This window comes from Spodoptera frugiperda, chromosome 2 (assembly GCF_023101765.2).
Source record: "Spodoptera frugiperda isolate SF20-4 chromosome 2, AGI-APGP_CSIRO_Sfru_2.0, whole genome shotgun sequence".
In the NCBI taxonomy this organism is placed as follows: domain Eukaryota; kingdom Metazoa; phylum Arthropoda; class Insecta; order Lepidoptera; family Noctuidae; genus Spodoptera; species Spodoptera frugiperda.
The window spans coordinates 8,424,396-8,450,595 of NC_064213.1; the positions used below are offsets into that span (position 1 = coordinate 8,424,396).

The 26,200-nt window shown below is 37.1% G+C and overlaps 4 protein-coding genes across 11 annotated transcripts in view; 3 read left to right on the top strand and 1 right to left on the bottom strand.

Moving 5' to 3' along the window:
- Nucleotides 1-26,200, bottom strand: part of LOC118268763 (carboxypeptidase M) — a 70,943-nt gene that overhangs the window by 10,158 nt on the left and 34,585 nt on the right. For 2 of the 4 annotated variants that reach the window (XM_050698577.1, XM_050698568.1), the window contains exon 1: nt 4,168-4,357. The exons of 1 other annotated variant lie outside the window; for it this stretch is intronic. The gene's annotated coding sequence lies outside the window, so the exon portion shown is untranslated. Of the gene's footprint in view, nt 1-4,167; nt 4,359-26,200 lie in introns of those variants that run through there. One more of the 4 variants, XM_050698571.1, reaches the window with a different exon arrangement.
- Nucleotides 11,224-21,315, top strand: LOC118268772 (septin-2). Of its 2 annotated transcripts, none has more exons than XM_035583428.2 (8): nt 11,224-11,790; nt 15,092-15,283; nt 15,376-15,634; nt 16,724-16,874; nt 17,862-18,027; nt 18,535-18,691; nt 19,780-19,864; nt 20,102-21,315. In XM_035583428.2, the coding sequence occupies exons 1-8, from the start codon at nt 11,781-11,783 to the stop codon at nt 20,186-20,188; spliced, it is 1,107 nt and encodes a 368-aa protein (XP_035439321.1). In that variant the 5' UTR covers nt 11,224-11,780; the 3' UTR covers nt 20,189-21,315. The 2 variants fall into 2 exon arrangements, with proteins under 2 accessions (XP_035439321.1, XP_035439320.1); XM_035583427.2 differs by lacking the exon at nt 11,224-11,790 and adding an exon at nt 12,952-13,357.
- Nucleotides 23,063-24,620, top strand: LOC118268748 (density-regulated protein homolog). The gene is made up of 4 exons (XM_035583383.2): nt 23,063-23,403; nt 23,567-23,737; nt 24,077-24,216; nt 24,312-24,620. Exons 1-4 carry the CDS (start codon nt 23,226-23,228, stop codon nt 24,354-24,356), a joined length of 534 nt encoding a protein of 177 aa, XP_035439276.1. The 5' UTR covers nt 23,063-23,225; the 3' UTR covers nt 24,357-24,620.
- The window catches only part of LOC118268755 (serine/threonine-protein kinase unc-51), a 30,919-nt gene continuing 30,197 nt past the window's right edge, over nt 25,479-26,200 (top strand). For 3 of the 4 annotated variants that reach the window (XM_035583391.2, XM_035583392.2, XM_035583394.2), the window contains exon 1: nt 25,479-25,877. In XM_035583391.2, coding sequence (XP_035439284.2) covers nt 25,752-25,877 — 126 coding nt within the window. In that variant the 5' untranslated portion in view covers nt 25,479-25,751. The remainder of the gene's footprint in view (nt 25,878-26,200) is intronic. The other variant, XM_035583395.2, reaches the window with a different exon arrangement.

A 26,200-nucleotide genomic window follows, 5' to 3' on the forward strand; every position in this document is an offset into this window, starting at 1 on the left:
CTAATTAGAACTTCTCCGGAGCTTCTATGGCGCAACACCTGTTATGGCACATCTCTAAATAAACGTGTGTCTCCCATATGCCTCGCTGTGCAAGTCACACGGCAGAACGTGACTACTCTGCTACCGTCTTTCCTGAGGCCGCTAGATGGCTACCTAGAGTCTCCACTCTATGCCTCCGCGGCCCCGAAGGTCCGCCTGCAGTTGCGCCGCCGGTGGTAGTCTCTTCGACGCTTTCTACGAGCAGGATCGATCCTCTCGCGATCCCGCTTATCAGAATAACCTACATCTGAGTATAACCTACATCAAGATTAAGTTAATTTGTAAGACGTCTGTAAGTAGTATGAGATTATACTTGAAGTATTTCAATATAAAGCTACACAAAACTGTGTTCGTATGCCTTTAGATCTTTCTAATTGTGCCGTACCCCTCTGCGTTATTTAGAAATTAATATTCGTTCACTTTTTCTACATGAGTGACTACAGGCTAGAAAATGATGTGGGTGATGGCTCTATTATCGTGACATAATTAATTAAACAACTTATGAAACTTGAAGTTACTTCATAATATTTTGATATTTAATAGAATATTAGTACTAAATCACATCTTGTCTAGTCTAGAAGTCTATCATCTATAGCACCTACAGGTTTCATATGTGTGCCCAGTGTAGTACCATCGTTCACACAGTCCGTGTTCATGCTACGGACACCATTCCTGGGGCTTTCTTTTGAATGTTATAGTATGTATAATGTTTGGGCCAGCGCACCAGTTTTATGCGGCGTAACCGGTCGCTGGTTCAAGGTCACTGGGTTAGTGGCCCGACCTCATAACCAGCAGGCCGCTGTGGTAGCTTGGTATTACCTTACACACCATTTCTTTGTCTGTCTTTTTTGCGACATAATATAACTAAACTAATTCTAATTTCATTGCATTTATTATGCAAAGTTCTATTCATAGATACCTGGTATTCATGGGTGGTTGTTCACAGTCTGTGATATATCAGTGAAACCTATGCACCTTTTAGCTAGTGATTAATTAGATGATGTATCCGTAACAGATGTATAGTTCGAGCCTACCCTACTTAGCTACTTACATACAAAATGGATGATGTAGCATAATTGAGATTACGTTCTCCTGGCAAATGTTATTCTCTTCATCATCATTTGCAACGAGGTTACAAACGTGTACGTGTACTAAGTAAACGCTAGTAAACATCAGCGTGTTTGAAAACTTTCTTTTATTTATTTTCTTGAGGCGTGACTTGTGTGATTACTGAGTGTTCTGTGTTGCCGCCGATGCCACGGTCCTGTCATGTCCGAAGCATTGTTCTTGTCGTGCAGTATAGGTTAACATTCATATCGCAATAACATCACGTACGAGATAGGAACTGATTCTATTTTTTTCGCAGGAGCTTTGATGTTCAATGTGAATCATATGTTTTGGTATGTGGACTGTGGCATACATAGGAACTAAACTACACAATGCTTTGCCCGATCTGGGGATCGCACCCCTTGGCATGGGCATTTGCGACCATATAACAAACAAGGTAATCAGGCTATGCGTTATCAGGTAAAGAACTATACAAATAAAAAGGATATTCAAAGTATTATGACAGAATATAAAATGGAAATTAATCTGGAAAGTGGGAGAATAGCAGTTGTGCAGGGTCCGGGCGCAGTGCTGGCCGGCCGCTAGTTTCTTAATAATTAGGTCAGTCCAAAATCAAGATCAAAGAACGAGCTATTAGAGTAGACATGGATTGAGAGACTTCTGTGACTAGCTAAATAATAACTACCTTCCTATAGGGTTTGTTACATTGTACGTATCCGATTAAGTTTCTGTTGTCATAGGAAATGTGTCAGTTATACTAACAGAAACATATTATTAGGTACCTAGTAGGTACCATTTCTTCCTAAACCCTTGTTATTTATCAGGTAAAATCAGGAGCATAATTTCTATGATCTTGTTGGTTTTTAACAAATGTAAGTATATCATTCGAATGCACCGTGTCTGTCTCTCTATTTTTTCGCGGCCAACTTACAAACTTAATAAGGTTTTTACTAGCAGACACTGACATGATGACAAGACGTAGCATGATCTTGTGGAATTCGTGATAATTTGAGAACTAAAAAACTGTCAATGAAGCTACGGTTGAAAATCTTGTTAAATTACAAGAAAACAATTTTTTTTACTTAATAACGGTTACGTAAAACGTTTATTACAATGTGACTTTGTCACCTTTTTTATATAGATGGTCTCAATAATGTCTATTAAATAAACGCTAGGTATTGAATATCATTTGAAGACTGGTTTTACTTGACATTGGGTATCTTCTATTTACTTGATAGCCTGTTCCTAATCTACGTATGTATTTTTGATAGATTTAAAGCATCAAAGACCTAATCTTGTTAACATATTAGGTTTCTCATTGAAACTAGTCTGAGCCGTGAATTAAATCTTAGATGTAGAGTCGTATCAACAAAAGGTCTAGTATATAACGTTTATGATTTTAATTTGTTGCTAGTATCACACTAGCAAAAAATTAAAACACTTTAGAATGTGTCTCGTTACGTTACATTAGAGGTAACCGAGGAGTCCGGTAAGATAGTAGGATTGAATAATATCAATTATATTTAGTCTAGAAATATGTGGTTGTTACAAACATTCTCATAATTCATAAGAGCTACCCTAGGTACCACTAGTTTGCAGTTAAAGCAGGTCTAGCTGAAATGTAATACACGTTTAGTTTGCATGATCATGTGCTTAACTGTATTATAACTTGTTTTAAAATAAGATTTAACTTAAATTTATTTTTAAATCCTGCTTATTTGTTCCGTATTATATTCTTATGAATATCTTGCACTGTGATGTAGTAATATTGTCCAATAAAAGTAATTATTTCCATTAAATTTATGTACAAAAATAATATGGATTATCGAGCCTGTTAAAGATAAAATATATACCACAAGAAATATAAGTGTAAAGGTCGAGTTTTCGTAATCATTTATTTTGATTTTCCTCTATCAATATTTGGTCAAGTCATATCAAATGCCTTGTCTGCTTTCTTTCCGCTATTCGCAAAGGCACATCAAACCTGTTATCATGGTCCCGCTAATTGAAAAGAAAAACTTTCGTTTTCAAAAGACCGTAACTGAACGCAAGGGTAATTACGTCTAGGTATGAGAATAGTAAATTTTACAAGATTCCTCAAATAACCTTCACACAGTTTAGACTTCAGAATTAATTCTGAATTTAGCTTAAATTCTTTAGCAATACGGTACTTCGTGCTACTTTACAACCGGATTGATCTTTTTGGATAAAAATATCTCATTAAACTAGTAAGTTAACTATTAATTAGAAACTTAATTCTTATCAATGCAACAGTTTGTGAAACCACTTACTTATAAATGCACCTTGCATTGTTAATCAACAAACAATGCAGCACACTTTTTTGTTAAGTATGTGAAAGTTTGAATCTAGTTCGTTTGAATCGGCATGCCATATGAGACATCTTGGCAAGAATAATAATACTGTAAAATTCCAATAACATTATAGCTACAAAATTATTACTTTTCTTAGAAAAAAGTTATTAAAAAAGCTTATCTTCCATTAACATCTAGAACATCTCTCCTCTTTGTTATCTTACTAAACTTTTTACTATCAATTTATAACGCCTTTATAGCTTTTGATAATCCTTTACATCAATGTTTTAAGTAAATGCTTATCAATCTAACTAATTGAGCACAAATATTTGCTCAGAATTTGTTAGTAAACAATTTGAACACTGCATTAATACATATTAATTGCTTCAAATATAATAAAGTGTAACACACATGATATATAATATACTTAACTCATTTTATAAATAAACATACCTACTAGTATTAAAAAATAGGTACTGACTACTTACTTATTTGTAGTCAGAGATTCGTTATGATGGTCTTCTTAATAATAACATCAAAGTTTTAACTTTAACTTTCGCATATTAGTGTCACACAAAAGTTTATTTGTAACAGTAATTGTGATTTAAGTTTTATAAGTAATAAATACCAATATATATTTTTTATAGTTATGTACGAAAATCAAAGTTAAAATATTTCAATAACTTTATCAACACTATTGACACAAATTAGGTATCCTATAAAAAAAGCAACAATTTAGAACACTTACCTTATATCACACTTTGTTATCCACTGAGTAAACTATCTGGCTATCATTTATTTTGTTTAGAATAAATAAGTAAACGAAACTTAATATGTACTCGCGGAAAACTGAAAGTAAGTTATTGAGAGAAGTCACGTTCCAGTGCTAGCAGGCGAGCGGACTCCGCTCGACTGGCAAGTACTGCCAGCCGTTGGTGGGTTCGCTATGTCACGCCGTCATCTGCGTCATCCAACACGGCACACAACCGGAAAGTGCTTTCTCTCAAAACAATATTTGTAAAACTGCTTTTAATTCCCCGCAATAAGGTCTAATTCATGTTCATAGCAGCCACCGTTGTGTTCAACATGAGTAGAAGTTGTACTTTCCACTCTAGTGGTCACAGTATAGAAGCGAGTTTTATAAAAGTTGCTTTGGTCTCTCCGTGACGTAGTCTAAGTATTCCCATCTCTCGTCTCAACTGGCACTTTTCCCGTGGATTGAATTTCTATACTACTTAAGACTACCCGATATAACGATATCTAATATGCCTTACCAATTAGTTAGCGAATAAATACTTAGGGAAAATGAAAATGTAACTCAATAAGGCATAACATTCTGAGGTAATTAATGACTGCATGAATGCATACAACGGTGAGGTTAATAACCAAGAAGATCATATTAAATTAGACTTAAGGAATTACTTATTAGAAGTACCTAATTAAACTTCGTTGCCTCCACTTGTTTATTTTTTTCTTTGTAATAAAGTAGGGAGGTCCTCCTTTATTAAGTCGGTTAAAAGGTAAGCAAAGTTGGGTGTAACTGACGAAAAGCGGGTATGTGTGCCTATCCCATCAGTCATGTGGTAAAATTGTGATTTTATGTTGTTGATAACGAAAATTCTAGTCACAAGATTTCAAATAACCCCAGATGGTCAAATAAAAAAAGTGCATTATACAATATACATAGTTGATCTAGTTCTTCATTAGTTCTAAGTTTGGCCACCGGGAGAGCTATTAATAGCTCCAACGAGAATAGCTTAGGCTTGACGTCATCACGAAGCTACATATAAGATTTTTCTCAAATATCACCCTTATGGGAAATTATACGGGTTACTCGAGATCCAATCTCACGGCTCTGACCTTTCGGTTGATAAATTGATTCCCATTTCAAATGATGTTTTTCATTTTTAATGTTGGTAAGTTGATACAGGGTTGTTGGATCAGATAGATATATTTTCGCATTATTTGCATGCTATAGATATTTTCCAGGATTTTTCACAAAGATTGAGATTTTTAGGCGGAACGGAACATGTGTAATTTTGCTTTGTGTAGTTAAAGCATCTTCACTTATGACCACTATTTTTAAGGAAGGCCCGTGATAAATTTATGTTGTGGCCTCCTTAATTGGTAATGAAGTTGTATTGTTAAGTGAAATGTTTAAATAGTTTTAAACAACTTCAGTTGCTACCTTGTAAATAATTGCTATGAATATTTGAAAAGTACACATTTAGTGATGCGTTTCAAATAATAACATTTCAATAATGATGATACATAAAAAACATATTATACATAAAATGGCGAGACCTTATTTGAACTGTCGAATGCAAACCCCAGTTTCTAGCAGCTTCAGTGTAATAAGTAGTGCTCAGTCCGTAGCCCATAGTTAACAAACGATGCTTTGTTCGTAGCACCCAGCTGTTGGCAGGTGGTAAAACACAACACAAGTCCTACCTAGTTCGTACCGCGTAGTTCCTGTATTGTACTGTCTATTTCCAAGCTTGTAATAATTTATAACTCGTAGCGCGTAGCTCAAAGAGTGTAATTTGTAACGCATAGCTCTAAGTAAGCAGGTCGTAGCGCATAGTTTGCAATGCGTAGCTCGTAGCGCATAGTTTGCAATGCGTAGCTCGTAGTAAACAGCTCGTAGCGCGTAGTTTGCAATGCGTAGCTCGTAGTAAATAGCTCGTAGTGCGTAGCTCGTAGCGCGTAGTTTGCAATGCGTAGCTCGTAGTAAACAGCTCGTAGTGCGTAGCTCGTAGCGCATAGTTTGCAATGCGTAGCTCGTAGCGCGTAGCTCGTAGCGCATAGTTTGCAATGCGTAGCTCGTAATAAGCAGGTCGTAGCGCGAAGTTCGCAATGCGTAGCTCGTAGCGCGTAATTTGCAATACGTAGCTTGTAGTAAGCAGGTCGTAGCGTGAAGTTTGCAATGCGTAGCTCGTAGCGCGTAATTTGCAATACGTAGCTTGTAGTAAGCAGGTCGTAGCGCATAGTTTGCAATGCGTAGCTCGTAGTAAATAGCTCGTAGTGCGTAGCTCGTAGCGCGTAGCTCGTAGCGCATAGTTTGCAATGCGTAGCTCGTAGTGCGTAGCTCGTAGCGCGTAGTTTGCAATGCGTAGCTCGTAGTAAACAGCTCGTAGTGCGTAGCTCGTAGCGCATAGTTTGCAATGCGTAGCTCGTAGTAAACAGCTCGTAGCGCGTAGTTTGCAATGCGTAGCTCGTAGTTTGCAATGCGTAGCTCGTAGTGCGTAGCTCGTAGCGCATATTTTGTGATGCGTAGCTCGTAGCGCGTAGCTCGTAGTGCATAGTTTGCAATACGTAGCTTGTAGTAAGCAGGTCGTAGCGCGAAGATTGCGATGCGTAGCCTGTAGTGCGTAGCTCGTAGCGCGTAGTTTCAATGCGTACCTCGTAGTAAACAGCTCGTAGTGCGTAGCTCGTAGCGCGTAGCCGTAGCGCCCCAGGATCGTAGCTCGTATATATTTCGTACGGAAGTTTTTAGTTGCGCATAGTTGCTATGTATTTTGGCTAAGCGTGTGTACACATCATAAACTGTTTCAATACGGCCACACGCCAGTTAAAGCCAAGGTTTGCATTTCTACGAGATTTAATACTGGATTATGCTGCTACAAAATACGCTATGACGTACAGTATTTCACCGTAACTTAACTATAAAATTTTGGGCTTTGAGAAATAGGGCTATATGGGATTACAGAGTTGAGCCTACGTGAGATCTGATGACTGTTTGACAACATGAATTTTTTTAATGCAGTTTTTGTATAGATTGATTGATAAAGAGTAATTAATAAACACTTGTTTTATAGTATGTCATCAAGCGTAGCGCTAGGGTTTTACATATTACCTATACCTCAGACTAAATCGCCAGACTAAATTCTCATTGGTTTAACTGCAACCTCCAAACGGCCTGCCAAGCGTGGAACATGGCAAATTCCTTACAAGAGAGGCCCCTGTTCAGTATTGGACGTACAGACAGAAAAAGTGTTTTATTTTTGTGTGTTCATCTGTCAGGTGAGTTGGACCAATGCAGTGGCTGCATGAGCAACCTGCTGCTGCACAACGTATCACAGGTTGAACTTGAAATCCCCGCACTTGAGAATCCCTTTTGTTAACTCCGAATTTGTGCGTAAACAATACCTATAGGAAAAGGCGAGAATCCGTGTTTACGCTTTTAAAGCCACACAACGTTATCTTTAACATGACGACACTGCGTTTAACCACACACTGTTGGCAACAGTGCACACCGGTCAAATGCCAGGTGAGTACTTACATGGGGTATCTGCCACAGTACATAATTATATATCTATCTACTAATAGGTACACCTCGTATACTCGTCGAATAAACTCATTGCAGATTTATGACATCTGGGCATGGACAACACTCGATTTAGCTTTGTCCTATCTTTTCTGACCACTGTTTACTTTTTACCCAACTTTAGATTATTCTTTTAAGTTCCCAACGACGTAAAGCCTACTGAATGCATAGAAGACTCGCTTTTGTATCTAATTGAATAGGTGCGGAACCCTGGCCTGGATTCCTTCATGTTTGTAGCCTTAGTCTCTAGTTGACCTAATTTCCATTGATATTGAATGATTTGCGATCACAGATGCTGCATGGGTGAACTTTCTATCTCTCGATATGAACGACCCTAAAGAAGAGAAAGAAAATTAGATTTTCTTCAATAAAAACACATACTGACGTTTCTGGAATTGTGCCAGGTGTATGAATTATTATGATCTTACTTCTTATTACACGGGACCCATAACGAAGAAATTAATATTACGTAAATTAAATAAGCATACCTACACGGTAAATAAAGTCGTGATTCACACAGGGAAAATGTATTCTTGGCATGATTTACATTATAATAATACTGTAATTTTGACTGTTTGTAATTCACAATCAGCACAATACGTTAACATCTCACTTATCGGCACGCGTTCGAATACCGAGTTCAAAAAGTGCTTTTCGAACTTAAATGGCCTTGTTGTATCCCACAATTTCAAAACTCGACTCTGTTTAGGAGTTTGACCAGTGCTCAGGTGTCGCCAAGAGCAGCATGTTGTCTAGACGCGTTCATTATATAATATAACTCAAAGACTGACTGACTGACTGACATAGTGATCTATCAACGCACAGCCCAAACCACTAGACGATGCCGGCTGAAATTTGGCATGCAGGCAGATGTCGTGACGTAGGCATCCGCTACGAAAGAGTATTCATTAATTCTACTCCAAGGGGTAAAAGTTTGTATGAAACCTTGCCAATATTAGACCGATTGATCAGGCTGAGACTTTGTTGACTGTTGCATGCGTAAAGCTTTTATGACGTAAGCATGCCCTAAGGATTTTGATAAATTCCACCCCTTTTTTTTTTTTTTTTTTTTTTTGAGGGGGAAAATCATCCAATGACTTTTCTCGCCTTGGGCGAGGCGAGAGGGAGTGTCAGACTCTTACTGACTAAAAACCACCCCGTTCCTTCTCCTGCTTTTCGAGCCGGAGCCCCGGTAAACCCGCTAGGTAGTCCGCAGCTCCGGATCAGGCATCAGCCCTGCTGGGCCCCATCTGTGGTGGTCTGATGGCTCTTTGAGGCGCGCGCGGAACGCGACGCGCCGCACGCACGGGTCTGGTTCTGTTCGGGCGGTGAGCTACCCTTGCTCGCCGTCCGCAGGCCCGCACTTACGGTGGCCGGAGATCGTCTCGCGATCCCCGACGCCCGGACTGTCCCTCGCGACGGCTGGGGCGTGAGGAGGTTTGTTCTCTCACGCGCCCCGCCTCCTCCTTAGCTAGCATGACTGCTTCGCAGAAGGAGGAGACGGCATCCCAGTCCCTCTCGCTCCGCACCATGGCCTGAACCAGTGCCGGGCGCGAGAGGTCGCCGTCGCCGACCACATCCCTGAGGACTTGGCGGTGCTCAGCCCACGCAGGGCACACCGCCACCGTATGTTCTACCGTGTCCTCCGGGCGGTCCTCACAGTGATGACACCCGGGCGTTTCCTCCCGCCCAATAAGGAACAGGAACCTACCGAAACTCCCATGTCCGGTAAGCACCTGCGTCAGGCGGTAGGTGAGGACGCCGTGGCGCCTCTCTAGCCACTCCTCAAAGAGGGGACTTACCGCTGCAATGACAGCGAGCCCAGATATTCCATCCCTAAGGGGAGAACCACCCCTGAGGGAGTAAACCGATTTTTTTACTAAACCTCTTTTTATTAAACCCCTGAACCGGTTTAGTTGAAATTCGGTATAGATATCGATGCCATCCGGTCAAAGAGAGTAAGCGATATTGAGTTATACACACATCATTCGATGGAGAAAAATTTGATGATACCGGAAATGGATATGACTCCAAATCGCAAAAAAATGTGGCTTAACCTTCTTTTGACCGGAAAGACTATAAAAAGATATAATAATTTTCACCCGAAAATCACCCGAAAACGGAAACTAAGCGATGAAATTCCGGGACCCACTATCTTTTAAATCACTGAATCTATTTTAGTGAAATTCGGTACAAGTTACATCGATAGTTTGAGATCTGGGAAATGACATTACTCTTACGGGAATGGAAACTATGCGTTAAAACCTCGGCTCTCTATATTCTAAACGACTGTACTTATTAGATTGAAAAGCGGTTCAACGATGATTGAGACCCAAGAAATGACATAGTTTTTATCTAATGGGAACGGGCACAGTACTACGACTACTACGCGTATAACCCCTGTGGAATTGTTTATTGTTTATGCTCACGTAACTAAACCATAGAAATAAATTAAATTAACAATAAACATAACTTAGATACCGAATCGATTCTGATAACGTTTACAAGGCCGTAGAATTTTATAACTTGGAAAAGACTAATTCAAAAACCCAAATTCTGCCAGAAATCATTATTCCACGCGGACGAAGTCGCGGACAAAAACTAGTAAATAATAAAACACATATTGCACATCAGTATACCAACTACGCCTGACTCCAGACTCAAACATTCCTCCTTAGCTTCCTTCTATTTCTAGAATTAAAATCATCTTGTGACCGTTCAACTAACGGAAAATGATGCATGCTTAGATGGCAGTACCTTCCATGGGCTCGATCTCCACATAGGGCAAGAAGTTTATATTCAATTCTAAGTACATAAAATAGCTTTATATCACCTATAGTAGGTAAGCCCACCCTGTGTCTGAAAAGTTTTCATTGATACGTTCTATGAGCACATATGCCGTTGTATTACACCCAATCTCTCTTCATCGTTGGTCTCGGAATGCGGTTTCACAATAAATAAGTGAAAGAGGTTCTAAAGGAGGTTCTTACAGGAAAAAATATTAGTTTGCTCTCTCTTTAAAGAAAACTATTAAAAAAAAATATTTTTAGCTTTAACTGTGGCGAATGCATTGCCATCTAAATAATTACAACTTTCCTTTCGTTTATTTATTTAAGTGAAATCTTTATCTTAATTTGATCTTGCAAAAAGGTATTATCTAGCTAAGTTCTCAAAACATTGACCTTGAATATGAATAGAGGAACACAATAGGTACATACACTGCTAATACTTATGCATTCGGGTTAGTAAAGAGCTTAGATAGATACAGATAGCATTGTGGGTGAGGGGTAGCAACGCAAGCGCGGTGGTGTTGGCGGAATATTGATCGGGTCCTACAAGTTACCGCCAATGCGCGCGCAATACACGGATACAGAGATCACTGTGACCAGCAAACAAGGGTTTTACGTTTTCCCGCGCATTGATACTGCGCATAGTTCCGCGCAGGTCAAAACAAAGGGGCGAAGAGAGGGGCGTCCTCCGAGGGCGCGAGCTCGGCCCGGGACCCTCACATTACGTAACACTAAACGCACAGGACGGCGCACAAACTATGTGATTTTATTTTATCTTACATTTTTCTACGGTTTTTGATTACTTATACAATTTTTAGGCATAAGTATAGTGATATTATGTTAACTGTCGGGGATATAATTCAGTTGGTTTTATGTTTCGTTATTTTGGGATTGATTGAACAAATAGAATCGTATTACCATCTTTACAAAATTAAACAAAAAGAAGAAAATAATAATAATAAGGAAGAAGAAGTTCAAGAAGCGGAAGAAGTGAATATTGTTGATAGCATTGTGGTGGCGATTGCTCCGGAGTGATAAAAATTTAAAACAAAAATTCGATCGATCGTTTTAGTTATAGTTAATCGTAAATTATTAGTCATAGGTCTTTGTTATTAATAGGGATACGAAATCAAAACAAATGAATAGTATTGTACTAAATGTGACAATACTCGGTAATTCATTTCATTGAGAATAAGAAGATCTTAATCAATAGTCGTATGTCGTGCTGAGTGATATTTTTACAAGATGACGATGGGTGAGTTTTTGATTATATATTTTTATAAATATTTTTTGGTTGTATACTGTGTACTCATACTAATGAAACTAAGTCCTACAATTTTGTATATCTAGTTTACGTACCTAGATAGTTGCTTGCTAAATATTTATCGTTTTTATTTGGCCTTTGTGCCAATTTAATCTAGGTAGAACCAAATAAAATGTCATTTTTGATAAGCATTTTGAAGTATTTTGTAGTATGTACGTATTTATTTAAACATGGGTATAATTAAACGTAATTGCTTTATGATAAATTTTAACGTACTTTACTAATACATAATTTTATTAATCCGACAGGTAGATAATTGTAATGTTTGTTTGTGTTACAATCTACAAATCTTTCGGCTATCTGTCGGTGCTTAGTTGTTCAGTGACATCATGGTGGGTAATTTAGTATATGTAGACACATTGACTAAATACCCTAGATGCTAGAACCTTCTGTATATAGGTATGTACTTAAGCTATGCTATGCAAGTGCACAAAACAATACAAGATGCGTTGTTGCGTCACCAGGCGAGAGTAACGTAGAGGCTGAATCGCTACGTCTAACAAATCTACAATTCAGACGAATTACTATGTCTTACATTGTGTAGATGTTGTCAACATTATCCAAATAATATTAAGGTTATTTAAACAACTTACAGATTTGACAGATATGAAAAAATTAGGAAGGGTGGTTTTTGACTACTCTACAATTTAGATGACAAATAGGTGAATGAACAAATAGTGACCATGAACACTTATGTGTGTGGAAAGGAAAGCACTATAAAATGATTTCCTGAAAATAAAATAAATAATATTTACTTTAATGAGATTGTGTAACTAATTGCAGTTAATTAATTAACCGAGTACATAAGAAGTGGATGTTTCATTATGCACCTTTGATAATAACAAATAGGTAAGCCTAGTAACTGACTGCTTGTTTCAATAACTTAACAAACCTACTTTTATTTTTATTTATTTTTGCTGTTCTAGAGCTTAATTTTTAATTTCGTAGGTAAAATTGAACGAGTTAAAATAAAGAGAGATTAAACTTTAACTAATTTTAATAGGTCGACCAATTTACTATGTTAATTTTGTTTGTTAATGAGTGACGCAACTACGTTACATCTAACCTGTTTAACTGAATCTGAGTGAAGTCAGTTTGTTAAGCGGCGCGCGCAGTGTGAACGTGCGCCCCGCGGTTGGCGGCATAGTGCGCGAGAGTCGCGCGCTGCGCCTTCTTGCGCCCGCTAACGTCCAGTGTAGCTCTCGAATACCTCGTAACCTCGCTTTACGCCGTGAACCGATTGACACCACAAGCGTAACTTTATACGAACGCCATCGTGCATGTCGAAAATTCCCGCGTTTTTCTCCCAGTTCACTATACCTTTGAAAGTTACTGAACAATCAATTTATATCTGTTAAAACTATGGAAAAAACTGACTCATTCGCTATCTTGGATATCAACATTGGAGATAAGGATAATGAAAATGCAGAAACAGGAATAGGAAATAATCACGATGATCCTAAGAAAAATTTGCCCTTCACAACAGTTATTAAAATTCGTAAGTGTAACAGTTATTCATTGTTATTAATCAGTCAATTTTAAATAAAGGGAGATAAATAAGTATGCAAATAACATTTAGTAAAAGTAAAATAATAATGATTGCATAAATAATCTCCCAAATTATTTGTTAAAAACTCCGGAAGTGTTACAAAAATAAATAAAAATTAGCTTAAAAAAGTGTTGCTAGGAAATATTTTTGTGCCTTGGAACCTCTCGAAATAAATACTGTAAGCGACTACTCACCATTCTTTTACCCACCAGTAAAATTAACTACAATGACTGTATTGATTTTTATGTTCCCACAGCACAATTAAACATGTAAGCAAGAAATCTAATCACAGTGAGAAGTCGACGTATTATCTAGGTACCTACATATTTTACTGCGCGATTGTGGGAGGAATCTAGATCGCAAGACATGTCAAATGTTTTTATTGTATCCCTCGTTGCAATTGCTTATTATTATATTATGCGGTGCCGTGGTCTCTGTAGATAAGAACATGAATTTCTGTGAGCGTAGTAGCAAAGTGGCACGTTTGTCGCTTCCGCTAGTCGTCCTCAATTGTCTTCAATATCAGGTGCGCACGCGCATTGTCCCTGGACGGCACGAGCCGCACCAAACCTCTAAGGGAACCAGTCATGTTCCACTCCGCTGCCGTCCGTTGTAACTACTTGCAATGCCCTCCTTCCTATTAGCTTTACAGGCTTAGCTTAATCGTCAGGCACACAAGGAGAATATTAAACGGCTTAATGTTTAAAACTAATTAATGTTAATTGTAATCCTCCGTAACAGTGCCTTCGACAAGCTTGTCATCATTGATTCTAATTTTGGATAAACTATGACTGCGTTTGATATCAATTTTACTCCTCGTAATTAATCATGGATTCACAACTAATTCTGTTGCAATGCTGTGAATCCTGTGCCAGGATCCTTGTCAATGTCGGGTTAAAATATTAAGGCCATGTTGGCCATTTTAAATTTGGCATCAAGAGCCTTTAAGCATATCCAACGATCTTTGGCAATAAATTAATTTCTCTATACATTCCCTACCTAGGACTAATAAAGTAGTAAACAGTATATCTTGTACCTACTCTATTATTATGCATATTCGGCGCTATCTACCGCGTTCATTGAAGAGTTAAAAGACGGGACGTTGTATTATTATTCAAAATTGCATTTGAAGATTGGCCTTCCGTGCAGGCCTTACACAATAAACTATACAATCACTATAACCCTACAACACACTGCAATTGAATGATAAATAATGGTCAAGCTGATTTATTTAATCCGATTGCACCTACTTGTATGCACCAAACATTGTTTACTTTTAACGAAATTTCGTAATCGTCGGTATCGGATCAATTACTGCATAACTAATCGATGAATGTTAAACAATGGTAACCCTTTGCGATGCAGATAAATAAACACTACCTGTGTAATGGATATAATATAAGTAGTATCCGCGAATACCTATTAAAATATTATAAATAGTACCTGACTCTTGTTTAGATTTTTAGAAATGATTGTTAGTGACATTGAGCAATAAAAATGCGAAGCCATCAATACCTTAACGTGGTAGAGTTTAGAGTATGTTATAAAATACTCTAAACTCTTGTACCATCTATACTCTACAGTATGTCACGAGTATATTGCTATATTTTGTATTAATACAATTGAGTTGCTGTTTACAAAGGCGTACCTATATGATAAACATTTGAGTTATTTTGTTGACAGAACGTGATCGCGGTGAGCGCGACTACATCGGATTCGCGACCCTGCCCGAGCAAGTGCACCGAAAATCAGTTAAACGCGGGTTCGATTTCACACTAATGGTTGTGGGGGAGTCAGGCTTGGGCAAATCAACTCTTATCAATAGCTTATTTTTAGGAGACCTTTACAAAAATAGAAAGATTCCGGATGCACAGGGTAAGAACTTTGGGAAAAGTAATTCTCACAAATCAGAATGCTTTATTATAAAGAAACGAATCCCTTATACCATTATTATTTGTCCATTGCAGATAGAATAGAAAAAACAACATCGGTGGAAAAGAAAACAATGGAAATCGAAGAACGAGGTGTAAAATTGAGGTTGACAATAGTGGACACACCCGGGTTTGGAGATGCTATTAACTGCGAAGACTCTTGGAGGGTTTGTTCTGCATACATCGACGAACAGTTTAGACAGTACTTCACTGATGAAAGTGGATTAAATCGACGTCACATGCAAGATAATAGAGTGCATTGCTGTCTCTACTTCGTTCCGCCCTGGGCCCATAGGTAACATTTGGTACCTACTCACGAGCATGCCGACTATCTTATTCCGCTCTTAAGTAACTTTCTCTTTTGTTCTTTTGAGCTTTCGTTTTACAAGCCATTGTGTTGTCAAACAAGTGCTGTGTAAACGAGTGATAGGTACGTAGAAAATAATAGAGGAGGAACATCAGGTTTAATGAGGCAGAACATTTAAAATTGAGCTGTTGACTATACTATGCGTCTTTTAATATAACCCTTGTCTTTCTGTCATGTAGGAAACACATCGACCATCGACCTAGTTAGCTCTTAAATAGAGCCGACATCATAAATAGAACTATCTCTCATAATAGTGCACGACCGTACGTGTCCGGAGGAGTGTATTATTTTATTAGGTCAATTATGGTCAGGGCCAAAGTGATAGGAGAGCCGATGCGGGAGCACACGTGCCATTACTGAAGCAACATTACATTTCAAACTTGCTTCAGACAATAAGTCTTGTTCCAATTGTCAACACATCATAAAATCTGTTTAAATATAGGCACCTAAACATTTATAAATGCCAATTGTCTACCAATCAATGGTTTGATTTATTTAACACATCATAAAAGGCACTAACATCGCTTTGTTTGATAGTTAGCAATAAACAGATCAATAACAACTCGATGAAGCACGGCTATTAAAATCCTTATGACGAGCATTCTGAGTATGCCCATGCGAAACTTCACCTTGTTAATAAATATGAGTGAAAAATATTTTTTACGTTAATATCAATAATACTTAATTAAAGTATTTAAATATCTTTTACCTGTGAAAACTTAGCATGACATGTGTTGCTCATTCAGTGAACAATATTTTATATCGCAACGTGTTCTCACGCGTCATTCCTCGCAAACTCAAATCACACATACTTCTGAAGAAACGCAATAGTAAAGCATTTCTTCTACTTTATTGCTTTAACAAAATTTATTGTTTCTAAATTACCTACTTAATATTTCATACTACGGTGGACAATGTTTATAGAACATTCAACATTTAGCAGTACTGCCTGTAGTTAAGGTTCATATTTCAATATAAACACGTAGCTACCGATATTGACTCAATATTATCTTTCAGCTTACGTCATGTGGATTTGGAAATGATGAGACGACTTCACCGCAAAGTGAATATTGTAGTGGTGATAGCGAAAGCAGACTCCCTAACTGCAGCCGAAGTAAAACGGCTGAAGACGCGAATACTTAACGATTTGGAAGAACATCAAATACAAGTAATCACGAACTAACTCATTTCTGGTTTCTTAAAGAAATTCATGAATTTCTTTACTTTTTACCCGACTGCGCCAGAAGGAGGGTTATGTTTTTCGAGTGTATGTATGTATGTATATATGTATGTATGTATGTATGTATGTATGTATAATTGTTTGGCACGCTCTGCAGCCTAAACGGCTTGATGGATTTTGACTTGAGAGGTGTCGTTAGATTCGTATTTACTGTGAGAGTGACACTGGATATATCAAAATATTAAAAAAACAAAATGGCGGATTTTAGGCGCCAAATTCGAATATTTCTCACTCTCTAGCCTAAACGGCTTGATGGATTTTGGCTTGAGGGGTGTCGTTGGATTCGTATTTACTGTGAGAGTGACACTGGATATATCAAAATAATAAAAAACAAAATGGCGGTTTTTGGCGCCAAATTCGAATATTGTTCACTCTCTAGCCTGAACGACTCGATGGATTTCAGCTTGATAGGGGTCGTTTGATTCGTATTTACTGTGAGAGTGACACTAGATATATCAAAATAAAAAAAAAATAATAAAACTAAAAAAAAAAAAAAATAAAAAAAAGTAATTTAAAAAACTAAAAAACCCGACTGCGTTTCTTTATAATATTAAAATGAAAAAACCCTAAAACAAGAAAGTCATCGTTAAATTTAAGCAGTCGGGACCCATTCTAGAAAGCCAGCCGTATGTGCCCTCCTGCATCCACTGGCGGCTTGTCGTTCTACGTGGAGGACCAAGGGGAGGCCTTTGTTCAGCAGTGGACGTCTCTCGGCTGATGATGATGATGATGATGATGTGCCCTCACTAAGTCTTTATATTTAAAATGGGTCCCGACTGCTTAAATTTAACAAAGACTTTCTTGTTTTAGGGTTTTTTCATTTTAATATTGTAAAGAAACGCAGTCGGGTTTTTTAGTTTTTTAAATTACTTTTTTTTTATTAGAACAGCTACATAATAATTCCTTTTTTGGCAGGTTTATCAATTTCCTGAATGCGACAGTGACGAAGATGAAGAGTTTAAGCAACAAGACCGAGAGTTGAAGGCAGCAGCTCCATTCGCTGTGGTAGCTTCAGACGTTGTACTAGAAGTGGGAGGCAAACGAGTACGCGGACGACAATACCCATGGGGAATCGTAGACGGTAAGTTTTATTAGTGGCTGTAGTTTACGACCAGTCTGGAACTTTTGAGGCTGCCTTCAAAACTCTTATTATAGTGTGGTCTCAGAGTACTCACAGGGTTACCTACCTTATGAATAACTACTGTTAACTTTATTAGTCTAAGCGGTAAGTTTATTGTGAAGTAGAGTGGGAGTTTCGACTTACTCCCGCTAGAGGCTACGATTTCCTCCCGTTTAGGTAGATTTTGTTATCATATAAGCCCGCTACAACGTCCTATACCTACCGCTGAAACTCCTGTAAGCCAAGATCTACAATAGAATACAGAATACAGTAATATTAATAGGTGGTTATAATGAATTTTGGATGTTGTTGGTTTCAGCAATAGTGACTCTGACTTATTTGTTACCAGTTACAGCTTCCATCCTACGAGTACTTGAGTACCTAAGCACTTACCCTCTAACCAAATAGATCATATTGGACTACAAAATAATAAATATACATATTAATAATACATGGTTGTACCAACAGTGGAGAACCCACGGCACTCTGACTTCACGAAGCTACGGACGATGCTGATCTCAACACATATGCAAGACCTAAAAGATGTGACGCAGGATGTGCACTACGAGAACTTCCGAGCGCAATGTATCTCGCAGATATCGCAACATGCTATGCGGGAAAGAGGGTGCGTGGTATATAATATTCTACACGTTTTATTATGTAGAACACAGTCACTATTATGTTATGTGTCTTCCCAGAGATACATATGTGAAAACTTTCAAAATTTTAAGAAATTGAAATTAATGATTACGTGCCTATACTTTAGTATTCGAATGGAAAAAAACCGGAACTGTCTTAAAGCACCGGTTTTCCATTTCTTCTTATTAAACCGTGGGTTTAATGGGTCTCGACTTATTACATCATATAGGAAAGAGTATCCAACCAACCGCCTACGGTATTATAATCGCCTACAATATGTACATTACTAGTCACGATGACCTCACTAACTAGGCTAAATTGCCCGTACTAAATAAAGGAGGGTTCACCTCAATAGACCATGAGTCGCCTTTTGAACTAAAGATCCTATTAATCTACTAGAGTTAGAGAATAGCCTAATTTATTTACAAAACTATATCTATTATATAAAAATAAGTCGGGTTTTCCTTCCTGACGCTATAACTCGAGAACGCACAAACCGATTTCCACGGTTTTGAATTCGTTGGAAAGGTATCCGGCTCCGTGAGGTTTGTAGCAAAAAAAAAATTGGAAAAATTCAAGAGAAAAGCAGGAAAACAGGGAAAATCATTGGTAGCGAAACGGAGTTCGCCGAGTTTGCTAGTCTATAATATAAAAAAGTCGGGTTTTCCTTCCTGACGCTATAACTCCAGAACGCACGAACCGATTTCCACGGTTTTGCATTTGTTGGAAAGGTCTCGGGCTCCGTGAGGTTTATAGCAAAGAAAATTCAGGAAAACAGGGAAAATCATTGGTGGCGAAACAGAGTTCGCCGGGTTTGCTAGTATAATATATAGGTTATACTTACGACACTAGGTTAGCCACTACGTGCTATTACGCTTTTCTATTTTTATCTCAGCAACAATGTGACCAAAATTTTAGAACATTTATTTTAGTCTTGCTTATTCATTGGACATAATTTTCGTTAGTTAACAGCATGGGCTAAGGAACCTACTTATTATTGTTATATAATATATGTTAGATACTTTATTTTACTTTCCTATTTATTGTAATGTGATTAACCTATATGTCTTTCAGAAAGCTGAAGAGAGATTCGATGGGAAACAACAACGAAGTAGTAATCACAGATACGGACCGTTTATTGCTGCAGAAGGACGAAGAGGTAATATTTAGTTATTTATTCTTTTCTCGATGTAAGTTGTAAATCACCTTTGTATTTAGTTACTACAATCCAGATAACTAACAATTAGCTTTTTAGTTAAGTAGGTACTGTAGCGTTAAGTACCAAATTAATCAATCAGAAATCAGCAAAATCAATGAGTTAATTAGTTAGTTACACTAGAGTACCTAATCTATCAGACTTAATTGAGTTGGTACTAATTTTGGATTCCTTTTTCAGATCCGACGTATGCAAGATATGTTAACGCAGATGCAAGAAAAACTCAAAGCTTCCGATAAAAAACACGACAGTATTATAGATGTATAGAAAATAGACTGCAATATATTTAGAGTAGCATTAAAACTAACTACTCACATAGATGTAATAAATTATGAAAACCTCTTTAGAAAATTCAAATGAATTTAGATTTTTTATAATAGGTACCAGGTAAATAGGTATGTTACTGAAATCATATAACAACCGGTAATTTAAATAGTAACAGAAGAATACAGTCTTCGTAGAAATAGTCCACAAGGAATGTATGGCTCGGTTATGACTACCAATTTCGTCTGCAGTATAAAAACATAATTTATGCAAAGATAATCTTTTATGGAGTTCCTCAATCCAAAAGTGATGCAAGTCGGGTACGCGTCGTGGGGCAACAGTATAATTGGATGTGCCGCGCCATGTCTAATATTGATGTGCACTAAATTGGAACGCGCGACAAACGCGACAACAACGACGACACAACGCAACTTCCGCAAACGATGGAGCTATTTTCCGTGCCATAAATTCTACCTTTTTCCACACGATCGATCGAACAAACCACCTATCTATCAATTTGTTAATAATTAGGTATAATTTAGACAAAATTATAACTTCTCATGTATCCTTTCGTCAAAGTAGTTAGTTTGTTAGTTAGGTATATTTCATCTTTGCAATAATATTAAAGATAGACTAAGTAATTGTACCTACCTATCTCATAACTATCTCGTAATTAACACCTTTTTATGTTTTCTATGAACTTGTTATACCTACCGTTTACATTATTTGTATGCTATATAAATTGTGACCTAAGTATTTTATTGTCTACACAAAATATTTCGAAGAAGCTCGTTTTGAAAAGAGATAGTTTTCATAAAAACAATTTACTATTTTTGCTGAAAATACCTACACTTTAACTCTTGTTTGTTTAAGACGTAGATAGTCTGCCATTCACGGATAGCTTTACCCTACACAAGGTTAGTGGGTTAACCAAAGCAACAAACATCTGCATCCAAAATAAATTCACGATACTTTATTTACAAGGCAATTAGGTATAGTTTGTGCCTCGGGTACTTCAAATAATTTTAATAACACAATCACTTCTAGGCATACCAAAGCATTTATTTAATTTTGTTCATTATATTTAATTATTGAAATAAAACGAGTAAATTGATACTTTACCAAAATAACATGACTTTTATTTACCAATAAGTACCTACATTATATTACACCTATATTAGTAGTACTAAACCTAGGCCGCTCGCCTGCTGTACCTACCCTTTACCCTAGGTACTTCGTGACAGCGTAACTTTAAAAAGCAAACCTTTATTATTTATCTGTTCATGAATAAAAAAAATTGATCGAGACTACACAATGTACCAATGGTTAGGATTAGGACCTACCCATACGAAGACTAAGACCTAAAATTATATTCAGGATAATGATCTTGTAGCAATAGATTTACCTACTCGAAGAAGTTAGGATTGTAAAAAAGATCTACGGGAAACTTAGTTCAACTAAATCGTACCCTTTACCTACTCTCAGTAAGTTATGAAGAAAAGAAGCCTGCTTTACATTATGGTGAAAATTGCTAGGGCGTTCGTCAACTGGCTAAAAGTGAGTTAGGTGTAAGATAATACCGTGTCGAGGATAAATGTCGTGGCGTCGCATGGCAACCTAAGGGCTGCACCTCTGCAAGCCTGATTATTGGGTAACCCACATGACACGACATACAAGTGTGTCTTTTTTTTACATTTTAATGGGTCGACGTTTGGCCGCTATCTCACCTGATGGTAAGTGATGATGCGGCCTACGGTGGAGTACGTCTGCCCATAAGCAACCTATTCACTCGGGCCTAGAAGACACCCATCAGGTTATACCCATCAGGAAACAAAGACTCCGGCAAGGAGTTCCACTCCCTAGCAGTTCGCACAAGGAAGCTTGAAGCGAAGCGCTTCGTGCGAGTGGTTGGGATATCTACCATGAAGCGGTGACGCCTCGCAGATTGTCTTGTGGTTCGATGATGAAAAGGACTAGGGGAATCAAGTTGTGCAATTCTCCCGCACACTCTCCGAAATGTATCCGACTTTGAAGCCGGGCCTCCACAAGCGCATCATCATTGATGAGCTTCTTGGCACGCCTTTCAATGTGTTCGAGCGCATCCAGCTGGTATTTGGCCGAGCCGTCCCAAAGGTGAGAACAGTACTCCATACATGACCGAACCTGCGCTTGGTACAGGCTCAGCAGTTGTTTCGGTGTGAAGTACCGTCTCACCTACGAGAGGATACCCAACTTCCTACCAGCCAGATGCGCCTTCGACTCTATATAAGAGCCGAAGTTAAGCGTTGGCGATAGAGTTACGCCCAGAAGCTCAAGATGATCCGCTACTGGAACGGACACATTTCGGAAAGTCGGAGCCAGCGGAAATTGACTCCGTTTGGCAGAGAATAGACACGCCTGGGTTTTGGTAGCGTTGAACTTGACCAAGTTGGCGTCACCCCAATCGGAGACCGCCTTCAAGGACGAGTTCAACCGTTCGACCATTGATTCTCTTAGAGATCGGATCTGTGTTCCGCTAGTCCGCGCATCGGACACATACCTTTCAACAACTGTGCTGTCATCTGCATACCCAAAGATACCGGGCTTAAGCAGGTCGTTGATGTGCAGCAAAAAGAGCGTTGCTGAAAGTACTGACCCCTGAGGGCTCCGGCGTTGATGCCAAATTGGTCAGACGAGCAGTCTCTTACCTTATAATCAATATTTGAGTAGCCCTATTATCCTTATATGGCTCTCTAGTAATCAGGGTGGAAATATAAATATTGTTTCGGGGAATAAAAGGTGCGATTCACAATATTTAATTTTAATAATTATTTTGTGTATGTCTATGGTTTTGTCCTTGTCTATTGTCTTATTTTATCTGTCATATTTTACCAAGTTGTCAAAATTCATGAAAGAAATTGTCAAATTATAGAAGCGATTCAATTCATCACTGGAATTTTCAACGTTAAGAATTTACTTAATTATTTTCATAAGATTAAAGTTGAGTCCATTAGAATAGAGTATGCTAAAATATTTTCTAATAAGCGAATAATATTTCAAAATGGGTGACAGAGACCTTTCTATGGGTCCTCGAGAAGGTGTAACCTATCCCATAAAGGTTCAGTACTGTGGGAATTGTTCTATGCCGATAGAATACTGTGAATATTATCCTGAATACGATAAATGCAAGCAGTGGTTAGAAAAAAACCTGCCCACAGAATTTGAAAAAGTAAAAATCGGTAAGTCTGTCAATCTTCTTACGCTAGGTTATGGATAGATCGTGAAGCTTAATAAATTGCTATTTTGCGAATATATTTTGTATGATTCCCAATCAGATGTAACCAAGTCAACAGGCAAAGTTGTAGCTAAATGAAGCTAATGCCACCTACATAACTTTTTCAGATGAAGAAGAGAATGCTGGTGGGGAAGAAGAAAAGAAGCGTCAGAAGAGGGGCGGTAAAGGCATGCTGAAATCAAAGAAAAAGGAAGATGTTCCCAAGCTAGTGCAGGTGTCTAGAGCTCCTCGTGGCAAGAAGAAATCTGTTACTGTAGTATCTGGACTGAGCACGTTCGGTATGTCTTAGCATAATGTTAAAGTCTATATTTATGAAATTGTTTGTTGTTTTAATAACAATTGTTACAATTACATTGCCTGACAAAAATTATTCAACAACTAAAGATCACCTAATATCATACTTTAAAAATATATTAGGCATGCATAAGACTGTGTTTGACCTTAGCAAACATACAGTCTTATGTGCCACTGCTGGCAGACACTATGGGCTAAATTTGGTATTGTCCATGTGCATACAATACAATTTTTCAACTATTTTTTTGAATTTTATACTTAATGAAATTAAAGTCTTTCACACTATGATAAAGTTAAATAAGTAACAACCTTTTCTTTTTCAGATATTGACTTAAAAGTAGCAGCAAAATTCTTTGGCACAAAGTTTGCCTGTGGCTCTTCGGTTACTGGCGATGATGAGATTGTAATTCAGGGAGATGTGAAAGATGATCTTTTTGATATAATTCCTGAGAAATGGCCTGAGGTAATGCTCATAATTATTATAGACTAACAATTTCTTCATAGTATAAATCTAGCATACTCTTAAAATTATTTAATTATTCACACTTTCTTTTTCAGATTGATGAAGATAGTATTGAAGACTTGGGAGATCAAAAAAGATAGTCACAACTTTAACAAATTAAAATTATTTGATAATGCTTTAATTAATAATGGTCAAAGTAATGCAGGCTTGGTTCCTATCCTGCATTTACAATGTGAACATCTAAGCAATCCATTGGAACAGTAAATAACTTGTAAAAGGAAGAGAAGACCACTCAAATGATCCTAATATTTATTAATTGGAACATTATCACTTTTTTTCTTATTTATTTTATGACCTTCATAATTTGAATAAAGATGTGGACAGATGGTATTTGTATTACTTAATTTGTTTTTTATTATTTGCATTCTAAGTCAGCTGTACTTTAAACAGTAACACAAATTGATAAGCAGTGATTATAAATCTATAAATAGTTTTAGAAAATAAATATTATAAATTCATGTTATGGTAGTTATTGAAATATTGAGAACTACCATAAAATATAGATTTATTACGTAGTAACATTATTAACCAAAGATGATAGATTCAGATATGTCACAGATAGACGATTTTTCAGAGAAATATCATTATATTTCGGTTATGCTCGTTTTTGTTCGAATGTCTATCCAAAAAAGTCGATAAATACCCAGTAGTATAAAAAGTGTCCATCATTACTCACAGATATACTCTTTCTATCTTTATTTATTTATAGGTTTAGTCACAGATATGTATACTAAAATGATTTAAATAAATACCATTTAATGTTTATCCACCTTTTTGGGCAAATACAGGAGTACATACTGATAAATACTGAGTATTTGAAAGCTTGCCCGACGATTGACATTTTGCTTGACGATTTTCGGAAAACTGGCTAACTTTTGAGCATGTGTGTTATTCTAAATTGATATCAACAAGAATTTTCAATAAATACTAAAGTACTGAGGTGCTTTATATTTTAAACATATTTTGTATTTGTAACTATATACACCACACCTGTAATGAATGAGTGAGAAAATTTTGTTTTTTAAAATGATAACTTTTTATAATAAATAACGATGAAAGTCAACATTTTACAGCTTTATTAAATTCTTAAAAAAATATATAAATGCTTTTATTTTAAATTTTACTTACGATACGATCTTTATAAAAAAATGTAAATCATTTCGTGGAACAAGCTATGGTAGGTTTTTATTTATGTAGTAGGCAACATCGTCTGCTACTTCGCAAAACAATACAAAATAAAATCACTTTACTCATTTTGCATTCGTTGTGTGTTGTGTTTTGGTTTAACAAAAACGATAATAATATGTTAGTGTAATATAAAGTGAAATTATTACTTTTATGGAAACCTGGAAGTGATTAGTAGCTAGCTTTAATCATAATGTAGCACTAAGTCAAGTTCCGAAATCCATTATCCGTAAATAAATTATTGATCTTTTATTGTATGAGACTGTAAATAAATATAAACTCTAAGAAACATGTCAGTGGTAAAAGGGAAGCTTGTTAAAATGGAAGTTGTCCAAGTGGGTGACTATGAATTCACCAAGCAAGATATTATTGGACATGGAGCCTTTGCTATGGTGTACAAAGGAAGGAAGAGAAAGGTATGAACGATTTCAAGTACCAAGCCATGACGCGCTTTTGTTCTAACTCGCCTTCGTATCATTATTATTTTGATCTGATCTCTAATGTTTGACGCTCTACTGTCTAAAAACGTTTTGCTTGTTCGACGTAACATTATTGATCTATTTTAGCCGTGGGTGGTGGCATTGTCGTATTTACGTTTTGGAAATAATAGACATACATTTCGTCACTCTCACATATGATTATTATTATTTTTGTTTTTATAGTGCTTTGTCAGTATTAATTGAAAATGATAAGAAATTATTTATTTTGTCTATAGTATCTTCACGAAAATAATCAGCTG